Source organism: Eschrichtius robustus, chromosome 5 (assembly GCF_028021215.1).
Source record: "Eschrichtius robustus isolate mEscRob2 chromosome 5, mEscRob2.pri, whole genome shotgun sequence".
NCBI lineage: Eukaryota > Metazoa > Chordata > Mammalia > Artiodactyla > Eschrichtiidae > Eschrichtius > Eschrichtius robustus.
The window spans coordinates 131376617-131389829 of NC_090828.1; the positions used below are offsets into that span (position 1 = coordinate 131376617).

General features: G+C 41.8%; 1 protein-coding gene across 1 annotated transcript in view; it reads right to left on the minus strand.

The window, feature by feature from the left end:
• Positions 1-324: 324 nt before the first annotated feature.
• Positions 325-13213, minus strand: part of LOC137764652 (TIP41-like protein) — a 38236-nt gene continuing 25347 nt past the window's right edge. The window contains exon 2 of the mRNA XM_068543692.1: positions 325-417. Coding sequence (XP_068399793.1) covers positions 325-417 — 93 coding nt within the window. The remainder of the gene's footprint in view (positions 418-13213) is intronic.

Genomic DNA, 13213 nt, shown 5'->3' on the forward strand with positions numbered 1-13213 from the left:
ACAAATAATGGAAGAAGAAAAAAGAAACCTCTTCCTGGAGCAGATTGCTTTGCCCGAAATAACCCTGTAACAAACGGGCTGCTGAAATACCTCTTGATCAAACCTATGAACATTTGTAGTATTTTACGTTGAGCTGAATAATTTATTAATGTTTAATATTTCACAAGAGTAAAGCAGCAAACCTGATGAAATTTTCATATCTGCTATTATAAGCTAAATGGATTGTGAGATGCAGCTGGGAGATGCTGAGTGCCTGAAGCCCGGTGTGCACTCCCTCTGTCCCATCAGCAGGCCGAGGTGGCTGGGGTAACTTTCCTCTGCCCGTTACCCCAGAGGTGGCTGGTTAACCCACAGGTCCTGTGCGTTTGGGAGAGCCAGGCGCTTGAAGTCGTCATCAGTTTGGTTGAACAGCAGGCCCTGTTTAGGGGGTGATTTCAAGGGCCAAACCTCTCCCTTATGCCCCCAGTTTTCCTCACTCCTCTGTTTTTGATGCCTGAATTGTCCATCATTAGGACAGATTGCATTCTCTGTGAGAGAATCAACACGCATGGAAAACGTGGCTTATAATTAATAACACCATTATATTAAATAATAATATAATAATCTGAAAAGGAATATATATATATGTATAACTGAATCTCTTTGCTCTACACCTGAAACTAACACAACATTGGATAAGATTCCAAATAACCAAAGCAGTCTTGAGAAAGAAGAACAAAACTGGAGGCATCATGCTCCCTGATTTCAAACTGTATTACAGAGCTATAGTAATCAAAACAGTATGGTATTGGCATAAAAACAGACACATAGATCAATGAAACAGAATGGAGAGCCCATATATAAACCCATAAATATATGGTTAATTAATTTATGACAAAGGAGCCAAGAATATATGAAGGGGAAAGGAGAGTCTCTTCAATAAATGGTGCTGGGAAAACTGGATGTCCACATGCAAAAGAATGGAACTGGACCCCTATCTTACACCATACACAAAACTTAACTCAAAATGGATTAAAGATTTGAATGTAAGACTTGAAACCATAAAACTCTTAGAAGAAAACTTAGGTGGTAATCTTGACATCAGTCTTGGCAATGAATTGTTGGATTTGACACCAAAACAAAGGCAGTAAATGTAAAAATGAACAAGTGAGACTACATCAAACTAAAAAGCTTCTGCACAGCAAAGGAAAATCATTCACAAAATGAAAGGGCAACCTACTGAATAGTAGAAAATATTTGCAAATCATGTATCTGATGAAGGTTAATATACAAAATACATAAAGAACTCATACAACTCAATAATCAATAGCAAAAATACAAACAATCTGATTAAAAAAAATGGGCAGGGGGTCTGAATAGACATTTTTCCAAAGAAGACATACAGATGGCCAACAGGCATGTGAAAGGGTGCTTAATCATCATCCTTAGTCATCAGGGAAATGCAAATCAAAACTACAATGAGATATCACCTCACACCTGTCAGAATGGCTAATATCAAAAAGACAAGAACTAGCAAGTGTTGGCAGGGATGTGGAGAAAAAGGAACCCTTGTGCACTGTTGGTGGGAATGTAAGTTGGTGTAGCTATTATGTAAAACAGTATGGATGTCTCTCAAAGTATTAAAAATACAACTGCCATATGATCCAACAATTCTACTTCTGGGTGTATATTTATCCAAAGAAAATGAAAACACTACCTTGAAAAGACATCTGCACCCCCCATGTTTATTGCAGCATTATTTACAGTAGCTAAGACATGGAAGAAACCTAAGTGTCCATTGATGGATGAATAGATAAAATGGTTGTGGTACATGTACCACATATACACAATCGGATGTTATTCAGTCATAAAAAAGAATGAAATCTTGACATTTGTGCCAACATGGATGAATGTTGAGGGCATTATGTTAAGTGAAATAAGTCAGACAGAGAAAGACAAATAACGTATGATCTCAATTATATGTGGAATCTGAAAAAAACAAAAAAACAAAAAAACAACCCAATCTCATAGATACAGAAAATACTTTGGTGGTTGCCAGTGGTGGAGGGGTAGGTGGTGGATGAAATGGGTGAAGGTGGTCAAATGGTACAAACTTCCAGTCGTAAGTAAGTCCTGGGGATGTAATGTACAGCCTGGTGACTATAGTTAATAATACTGTATTACATATTTGAAAGTTCCTAAGAGTAGATCTTAAAAGTTCTCATCACAAGAAAAAATTCTGTATGTTATGTATGGTGAACAGATGTTAACTAGACATATTGTGGTAATCATTTCGTAATATATACAAATATTGAATCATTATGTTGTGCACCTGAAACGAATATAATGTTATTTGTCAATTATACCTCAAAAAACCACCTGTGAATTATCATAAACTTAATAATAGGACGCTGATTAGTCTCATCAGGATAATCTAAGTTAACACCCTATTTTAAGGTAGCGATGTTAATTCCCCTTTGCCAGGTAACCGAACCCATTCACAGGTTCCAGGATGAGGACGTGGATGTCTTGGAGAGGCCATTATTCTGCCTGCCACACATGGAAAAACGAGAAAGCACTGTAAGGGCTAAATCAAAACCGAAATAAAGATGGAAAACAGCCCATCACTCTCAACCAAATACAAAAAAGTTTCTTCTGATCAAACAACTCCTCTTTGGAACATCAGATTCCTGTTCTTTCTGTTTGCCCAGTGACCTCATGTGACCTCACCGGGGTGGCTACTGTCTGGGAATTCTTGACCACAGTGTGAATATACTGCTGGCCCTGCACCCTCCCCCCTTCTCCAAAAGTGCCCATCGCCCCCCCCCCCCACTCCCCACAGCAGGACGAGTGAGAGCACCACAGTCAGGCCTGTTCTCTGCCAGTGCCCCTCCCTTGAGGCTGGTGATGCTGAGAGCTGCACAAACCACCCCCAAATCTCACAGTCCCTCCAGAATCAGGCAGCTCTCTTCCAAGGGGTGACTCAGGGACCCAAGCTGCTTCCATCATATGACTTTGCCACCTTTTGCTATAACAAGGCTGGCCTGATGTCACTCAGCTGGCAGGTGGGGGAAGCGTGTGGGAATAATGAACCCCATACTCAACCAGGTCAGTCCGAAGTGACATGTATTACTTCCACCCACATTCCAGTGGCAAGACATAAGGTGCCGCCCAAACGCAAGGGGAGCTGGGAAATGTAGTCCCCGTGCCACCCAATCGCAAGGGGAGCTGGGAAATGTAGTCCCTGGCTGGCTCCCCAGCAACAACGTGGAACTTGGGTCCGTACTGGTAGGTAGCCATCTCTACTCTTCTATCTAATACCAAAACCTTCCCCAACAGCGTCTTTGACTCTCCACCTTCGGGAGAGAAACTGCATAAACGAATTCACCCTCTGACATTAATATATGATAACATTTTATTTTATGATCACTCCCAGAATATTTATTGTTTTAAAAAGAAAAATAGGAAGATGTCTCAAAGCAGTAACTCTAAATGTGGAGGACCACAACATTGTAAAGCAATCGTACTCCAATAAAGATATTAAAAAAAAAATAAAGGTGGAAGAGGTATTTTGGAATTGGGGGCACAGTGGGGGAGGGCATTTCTGCTATCTTAGATAATTTGTAGAGGAACACGCATTCACCTGTGTGCTAGGGGGATTCAGCTTCAAATCTCCAAGGCTGCCCATATCAGACAGGGGACAGAATACACCCTTTTCATAGGTTTTCAAACAAATTCCAGCACAGTTGTGCCCTTATTGGCTCTGTAGGTCCAGAGGCAGAGCTGCTGGCATCCACCTGGTGACCAGCTTGATGGGCGACACTGCCCAGCTCCATTCGAGGGGGAGGGAGATTGATCGGTGCCTCATCCATTTCCCAATGCTGATAGATTCACTCACTTGGGCCAGACATGCGTCTTCCGCTAGGCAGTAAAAATGTCAATAGCCGCTCCCTTTTTACTCTTCTTTCCAAGCTGGAGACAAGCTTCCATTAAATCCTTAACCCATGCTTTTTTGATTAAATCAAATTTACAGCCACTGGAGAGGGACAGGGTTTCAGCCACATTCACCTTGCCTTCAGTGAAGTGCTCTGGACTTGGCTTTTCAACAACTCTCAGTATTTTCTGCCTTACAGATCAGTTTCCAGGCAAAGCCAAGGACAGGTCCTTGGCTAAACTTTGGATAAAGTGAAGTTTTTCACCTTCTCTGTGGACCCTGGGTCCCCAAGACACAGGAGGGGGTGGTGGCATTGCAGTGAGAATGGCTCCTTTGGACGGAGGGCAGGTGACATCTGCCTCAGCGTGGTGACATTGGAGAGAAGGTGGATGACAACTGGGAGAGGCCAGAATCACTGACTTTTTGGTCATTTAATTTAAAACCAACCACGTCTAAATGTCTGTCATCCTCAAAGACACAGAGCTGATAGACTAATTTATACTTGAGTATGAAGGGCTAATGATAGTTAATGTTGTGTATTGATTGCTTACTCCATGTCAGTCACTAGGCTAACCAACTTACACATGACCTCACCTAATACTTCCTGTAAGCCTCTGAAGAAAGTACTATGATTATGCTCATTTTACAGATGAGGAAATTAGGCTCGAGAAGAGGATAAATAACCTTCCCAAGGTCACACACCAGTGAGTGCCAGAGGAGCCAAGATGTGAATCCCTAACCTGGTTCCAGAGTCTGTTCTCTTGCCCACCGTCCTGCTGTGTAACTGCAAGAGCTTCTTTGGAAAAGAATCTGGAAAAAAATGTATATATGTATATATATGCATATATATATATATATATATATGAAACTGAATAACTTTGCTATACACCTGAAACTAACACAACATTGTAAATCAACTATACTTCAATTAAAAAAAAAGTGAACTGAAAAAAAAAAGCTTCTTACGTCGTTGCTCCCAGGAATGGTTGCATTTTAAAAGGGTCAAGAATGAGGCCAAAGAAATAAAGCAATAGTGGTGGCTGTGTGACAGGGAGTTTTTTAGCTGGAAGGTCTTTACACACCTATCTTTCAAACCATACCAAGCTTTTGGTGCAGTTTGCTGTCTATTGATAAGCCCAGTCTATGATCACGTCCAAGATGGAGTATGTCACCCTCATTCTTTTTTTAATTGAAGTATAGTTGATTTACAATGTTGTGTTAGTTTCACATGTACAGTGAAGTGATTCATATATATATATATATATATATATATATATATATACACACACACACACACACACACACACATTCTTTTCCATTATAGGTTATTACAAGATATTGAATATAGTTCCATGTGCTATACAATAGGCCCTTGTTGTTATCTATTTTATATATAGTAGTGTGTAAATATTCATCCCAAACTCCTAATTTATCCCTCCTTGTCTTCCCCTTTGGTAACCATGATATTGTTTTCTACATCTGTGAGCCTGTTTCTGTTTTGTAAATAAGTTCATTTGTGTCATTTTTTTAAGATTCCACATATAAGTGATATCATATGGTATTTGTCTTTCTCTATCTGACTTACTTCACTTAGTATGACAATCTCTAGGTCCATCCATGTTGCTGCAAATGGCATTATTTCATTATTTTTTATGGCTGAGTAATATTCCATTGTATATATGTACCACATCTTCTTTAACCATTCATCTGTCGATGGACATTTATGTTGCTTCCGTGTCCTGGCTATAGTGCTGCAGTGAACATTGGGGTGCATGTATCTCCTTGAATTATGGTTTTCTCTGGATATATGCCCAGGAGTGGGATTGCAGGATCATATGGCAGCTCTATTTTTAGTTTTTAAAGGAATCTCCATACTGTTCTCCATAGTGGCTGCACCAACTTATATTCCCACCAACAGTGTAGGAGTGTTCCCTTTTCTCCACACCCTCTCCAGCATTTGTTATTTGCAGACTTTTGGATGATGGTGCCACCTTCATTCTTGATCCTCAGAAGCGGAATCAGAGGAGTTGAGATTAGTTTTGAGCTGGTCATGAACAGGGTGAAAGGAATGAGGAGAGATGAAGACGAGCCCCGTCACCACCCTTCACTCTCTGAATTAACATTTTCCCCACAAGAGTGTTGGTGCATTTTCATACTTTTAAAAAACCAGCATTGAGCCAGATTTTTCAATGTGTGATTACATGGGACATCCTTCCAAATGAGTATGACCACTAGGGTAAGACTACGATGTTAGCTTTGCACAGTGGCCCTTTCTGGGAGAGCACTTAGAGCCCTCACTTGGGCAGAGAGCCTTGGGGGTGGGGGCCACTGGGGAACTGAGGCGTGATGGCCCCGCCCCTTCCCAACCACCCTGGCAGCCTCTCAGGGGGAGTCTCTACCAGTAAGAATTAGCAAACAGATAACGTAAGAAGTTCCCTCCTAAGTACCTCTGGGGACATTAAGTCATTTGCCCCTGCAGCCTTATAGGGATGACAAAGGCCCAGTGGTTAAAGGTGCTGAAGGAGGTCAGAGGAGGACCCAGACTTAGTCTGGGCTGAGGTGCCAGGGCTGGTGGTGAGTGTGGAACGTGGCTGCCTGTGGGACCAGGGCTGCAGCTGGTGGCGGGGACAGAGGGGGAGGAACCCAGGTGTTGACTGTCCTGGTGTCTGCATCTGCTGCCACCTTCCTCTTGAAGCAGCTCTGGCCTGAGGTGAGCAGCCAGCCATGGAACAGGGGCGTCAAGGGTTTGGACTGGATCTTGCAGACAGCCATCTCTCTGTGTGTGCTGATATGACCTTTCCTCTGTGAACGTACACTCCTGGCATCTCTTCCTCTTCTTGTAAGGACACGGGTCCATTGGATTAGGACCGACACTTATGACCTGTATAGGGTTGTGCACAAGGACGTCAGGCCAAGCAGCACGGTGGGGGGCTCTGCTGGCCTAGACTCATACGGGCAGAGCCTGCGCGGAGCAAAGGGCCCTATTTTCTGATTTCCCTACAAGTCTTGTCCCCTCACCCTCCTGTGTCCCCCCGCCCCCTCCCCCAGGGCAGCCTTGACTCAGAGGAGGGGCCTTGATCTAATTTACCCAAAGGCTCTACCTAGACTAGCTCTGCTCTTGGTTTTGGGCATCCCAGACACTGTACATTTGGGATGGGATCCCAAGAAGTGGTGGGGGGCAAGCAAGGGGAGTGTCCACAGCTACCGTTGACCCCTAGATGGAATGGCCATTCTTGAAAAGGGAGCAAGATGTGTAGAAGTGAAAAATGTGAATTGCAGGTGTCTTGGTCTGCTAGGGCTGCCATAACAGTACACCACAGACCAGGGGGCTTAAGTGACAGAAATTTACGTTCTTACAGTTGTGGAGGCTGGAAGTCCAAGGTCTGGCTACTGACAGCATTGGTTTCTGGGGAGAGCTCTCTCCTCGCCTTGCAGATGGCCGTCTCCCTCTGTGTCTTGATATGACTTTTCTTCCATGAATGTACACTCCTGGCATCTCTTCCTCTTCTTGTAAGGACATGGGTCCTATTGGATTAGGACCCCACCCTTGCGACCTCATTAACCTTGATAACCTCCTTAAAGGCCTGATCTTCAAATACAATCACATTGGGGGCTAAGGCTTCAACATACGATTTGGTTTGGGCAAATCATATGTTCCATTTTTTTGATTTGGGGGGACACAATTCAGTCCATAACAGCAGAGAATGCCTGCAATTCTGTTAGTGTTTTTCTAGTATCAGTGATGTGTGTATGTGTGTGTGTGATTCCAAATAGACTGCAATCTTCCAAAGCAAGTCCTGTGTTTGAAAAGTCATTTTTTTTTTTTTACCGCTGTCCTCCTAGCCCCCCAGCCTTCCACCAGAGGGCCAAACACAGGAGGCACTAAATAAATGTGTGTGAACCAACCCCCAGTGAAGCTTCCTGGTGGACACGTGTTGCTAAGGCCAACCCTGACCACTCATCCATGACTTTCTCAAGATGGGATAGCAGAGGCCAGGCTGGAGAGAATGCTCTGATTGGTTCACTTTTTTAAAAAAAATTTTTATTGGAGTATAGTTGATTTGCAATATTGTGTTAGTTTCAGGTGTACAGCAAAGTGAATCGGTTACACATATACACATATCCACTTTGTTTTTTAGATTCTTTTCCTATATAGGCCATTACAGAGTATTGAGTAGAGTTCCCTGTGCTATACAGTAGGTCCTTATTATCTCTCTTTGAAGGAAGGGATGGAACTTTCAGAAGGGAAATGAGCTCTCATTTCAGTCAATTCATACTCCAGTCTCACTTTGTTAAATAACAGTAGTTATTCAATAGCCTTTGGAATTCATATGCTTCACATTTAGTGTGTCCAATTATACTCTTTATGGCATGCCTGTGAAACTTGCCATTTTCACCATTTGAACGTTGCTTTGACATGATCTCGGATGTTATCTTACTCCATAGGGGAATGGGCCTTAATAGCCCCCAGACTCCAGTAATGAGAAGGATGAGCCAAGCAGGAAGATTTTATCCATCCGCATAATTCTAGAATGTCCACCTACAAGAGGTACTAGAGGCAGCAGACTTTTCCCTTATTCAAAAACTTTTCATTCGACTAAAAATGAAAGTGTCTTATTTTTCCTGATGGTAAACAAAATTGGTAGTCCTTAAAAAGTGTAAACAATGAAGAACGATGCAAAAATTAGTGAGTTGGCTCATAATTCGGCCACCCAGGAAGAGCCTCTGGAGGTTTGACTGTGTTACCATTTGATTTTCTTCCTAAGACCATGCATGTGTATGTGTGCGTCCACCCCACGTTTTTCATAATAGAATTGGATTATATATGCTCTAAGTGGTTTCCCACCCCTCACTTTATAAATTTATTTATTTATTTATTTATTTATTTATTTATTTATTTATTTATTTATTTATTTATGGCTGCGTTGGGTCTCTGTTGCTGCGCGCGGGCTTTCTCTAGTTGCGGCGAGCGGGGGCTGCTCTTCTTCGCGGTGTGCGCCTTCTCATCACGGTGGCCTCTCTTGTTGTGGAGCACGGGCTCTAGGTGTGCGGGCTTCAGTAGTTGTGGCACGTGGGCTCAGTAGTTGTGGCGCCTGGGCTTAGTTGCTCCGAGGCATGTGGGATCTTCCTGGGCCAGGACTTGAACGGATTCTTAACCACTGTGCCACCAGGGGAGTCGCCCTCCCCTCACTTTAAAAAATCTTTTTATTATGAAAAATTCCAAATATATACTAAAACAGACTGCATAATATATTACATCTCCATTTGTAACTAATCTTTTTTTTTAAAAAATTGAAGTATAGTTGATTTACAATATTATATTAGTTTCAGGTGGATGACACAGTGATTCAATATTTATAGATTATACTCCATTTAAATTTATTACAAAACAATGGCTATATTTCTCTGTGCTGTATAATGTATCCTTGCTGCTTATCTATTTTATACATAGTAGTTTGTATCTCTTAATCTCCTACCCGTATCTTGCCCTTCCCCCCTTCTCTCTCCCCACTGGTAACCACCAGTTTGTTTTCTACATCTGTGAGTCTGTTTCTGTTCTGCATATACATTCATTTGTATTATTTTTTTAGATTCCACATATAAGTGATATCATACGGTATTTGTCTTTCTCTGTCTGACTTATTTCACTAAGCATAATATTCTCTAGGTTCATCCATGTTGCTGCAAATAGCAGAATTTCATTCTTTTTTATGGCTGAGTAATATTTATTTGTGGCTAATCTTGTTTGATCTGTATTTCAATTTACCCCCACCCCAGATTATTTTGAGGCAAATCCTAACCATCATATCGTTTAATCAGTAACTACTTCTCCCTACAAGATAGAGACCCTTCAGAAATAACAATACCCTTATCATACCTAAATAATTAACAGCACTATCTTAAAATCCTCAAATATCCAGTCACGGTTAAAATATGTCTAATTGTCTTATAATGATTTGTCTGAATCAGGATCAAGGTGTATACTTGCAATTGCTTTGGTTATGTCTCTTCAATCTTTTTAATCCATAGCTTCATCCTTGATTTTTTCTCCTTACAGTTTACTTGTTGAGGAAACTTGGTCATCTGTTCCACAGAGTTTCTCAGTCTGGATTTTGCTGATTTCTTCCCCATGGTGTCATTTATAATGTTCCCCTAAATTGCTAGTTTGATCTCAAAACTTGATCAGATTCAGATTCCATTCTTATTAGTCAACTCTACTTCATAAATGGTATTGGGTACACCCCTCAGGAGGCACATAAAGTCTGGGGTCTCTCTTTTTGTAATGTTACCTAGATCTATTATTAGGGTCTGATTTATGTCCCCCACTCCTTTTCATATGTTGAAGTCCTAACCCACAGTACCTTAGACTGTGACTGTATTTGGAGACAAGGGGGTTAAGTTGAAATGAAGTCATTAGGTGTCCTTATACAAAGAGGCGGTATGGACACAGACACACACAGAGGGATGACCACGTGAGGACACAAGGAGAAGACGGCTGTCTGCAAGCCAGGAAGAGAGACCTCAGAAGAAGCCAGCCCTGCTGATGCTTTGATCTTCTTTCCAGCCTCCAGAATTGTGGAAAAATAAATTTCTGTTGTTTAAGCCACCTAGTCTGTGGTATGTCATCAGGGCAGCCCTAGCAAACTAATACATCTATAAATTCATTAGACAATATGAAATGGTAATACTCTAATCCTACCATATCTTTTTTGTTTACCAGCTAAATATTTCTGTAAAGATAAATTTCCCCTCAACCACTATTTTTTTACCCACAGGCATAATTAGCACAGGAAGAGCAAGATAAATGCTTGATTCTTTTCCTTTATGTCCCAGTTTTCAAAATAATGGGTTGGTTCCTTGTCGTCCTCCCAAAGTGAATCATGATTTTATTTTTCTTTTTTGTTTTTAGTATCAAATAGATTTAAAAGTATTTGATGTGTTTCAGTATATCTTTCTGAACATAATATATCATAAACATCTTTCTATGTCAATACAGTTCTAAATTATTAGTTTTAGAGACTACATGGCTTTCCCTTATAGGATTGTATTAGGATTTATATAACCATTGCTTACTGTTGGACATTTACATTACAACACTTTTGATTTAGCATTTCCACTCAAGTTTAGTCTTACCCTCACAAATAAATGCATTTTTCCCTGAAGCAAGGTAATACTTTCCCTAATTTATTTGGAAAAATGAAATTAGTAGATTAATTTTTAATGATGACCATGATATGAAAGGCAGTCTGGTTAGTTGAGTGGCCTTTTTATTGAAGTTTGAAAGATCTTTTCTAGTCTGTCTATTTGAAATATCCATACCATGGGTGAGGGGAAAATCTCTTTTTTTTCTCGAGGTTTGAAGTTCTTCATTAAGGACAAAAGATAAAATAAGATTGGCAATTAAGCTCAAATAGTAATTAAGAGTAAAAACTGATGGTGGCAAGTTACTGTTCGATATATCCATCTTTGCTTGCATGGTTTCATTTTTTTTAAAAATTAATTAATTAATTAATTAATTAATTTATGGCTGTGTTGGGTCTTCGTTTCTGTGCGAGGGCTTTCTCTAGTTGCGGCGAGCGGGGGCCACTCTTCATCGCGGTGCGCAGGCCTCTCACTATTGCGGCCTCTCCTGTTGCGGAGCACAGGCTCCAAACGCGCAGGCTCAGTAGTTGTGGCTCACGGGCCCAGTTGCTCCACGGCATGTGGGATCTTCCCAGACCAGGCCTCGAACCCGTGTCCCCTGCATTGGCAGGCAGATTCTCAACCACTGCGCCACCAGGGAAGCCCATGGTTTCATTTTTGAAAATCAATGTTCTAGCTTTGAAAGAAACCACTGCTACCTTTGCTAATCCTCCCTAGTGGTAGGGGCCATCAAGTCCATGGCCAACTTTGTCCATCAATGTGCAGATGAGGTCAGCTCTGGATCCATCCTGATGTGCCTGGATTGTTCCGTTCATGCCTGTTCTGAAGCAATTCCTCATAATGTCCCCTTTCACTCTCAAAAGAGTCCTGGTGTGGACAAGAAATTATATAATCACCCTAGATATTAACGGTTCTGTTTCCTTCTATCTATTCGAATTTCTTGGTGTCCCAACTTCCTCAAAGACAAGAGAGGGCTATGGAAGAACAAGCTTCTTTCTGTCCACCCAGAACTCCCCTCTCCCCACAATCACATGGCTATAGTTAGCTTCCCCTTTTCTTGTTCATTTTTCGTTTAAGCAAATTTCTGCTTCCCATATTTGTTTTATTATAGTCCCTTCAGTAGTAAACAAAGCTGTCAGAACAGGGAGAAAATTGCTGTGTAACAGAGATCCGAATAAGATTTGGTCCAGATGGGGAAACTGAGGCCGAAGGGGCATGGTCTGAGCCAAGGCAACACAACTGGGTAGTGACAGAGCAGGACAAGGACCAGGGTCTCTGAATTTCTCTGCCAACCCATCTTGGCTAATTCGTCCTTTTAATAAATGCCAGGCTCTTTGGCAAATTTGATGTTTTGAGGAAGGTGGGACCCTACCTGCCTTCTCCTCACTTTTGCCATCAGGTGGCGAATTAGAATGAAAAGAAGCCTCCCATCTAGTTCTGTTACAGGTGCTACATTTATTATCAAGTCATATTTATTAGAAGCAGGCAAAGAAGAGTTCTACAGCTTCTTTTTGTCAGCTCAGGTCAAGTCTACACCCAGTGCTTAGGCTCTTTGACAAGCACCTTGCATAAAAGGTCCACTTAGAGGCAGAGGCAACAGTATTCTGATGGTAGACTGAGAACTTTCTAGTTGGGTCGGGTGACAGCATCTTATGCTGAGGGCAGTGGGAGAACATACCCTAGACCTGGGGCCACAGGTGAAACCTGTTGGGTTTGACAGATTATTTCTTGCAAGGACACGAACTCCCATCAGCCTTCCTAGCCAAGCACGTTCCTTGAGCACCATACATTGAACCAGTGCAAATGTATTTCTAACAGTGGAGAGAGGATGGTTCACAGCAGGCCTGCAATCTAGTCCTTTCCTTTGGGCAGGGTGCTGGGATGCCTCTGGGAAAGGAAGAAGGAAGGTAAAAGTTCTTGTAGACATGCTAATTACAAGTCACTCATGATAACATTAGTGGTAACTAACAGGGGAGTCCTTACCTGTGGAATGGTGTTAGCAGGATGTACCTGGTCTGTGTTAAAGTTGCTTATGGAATCTATGGATTGATGGTGCATGACTCCCTGGAAAGTGTCGAGTAGGCTATGTGACAATTTGAGTGTGAAAACAGAGATGTTTCCTAACCTAAACATCTCCCTTTTGCATGAGTGATGCAG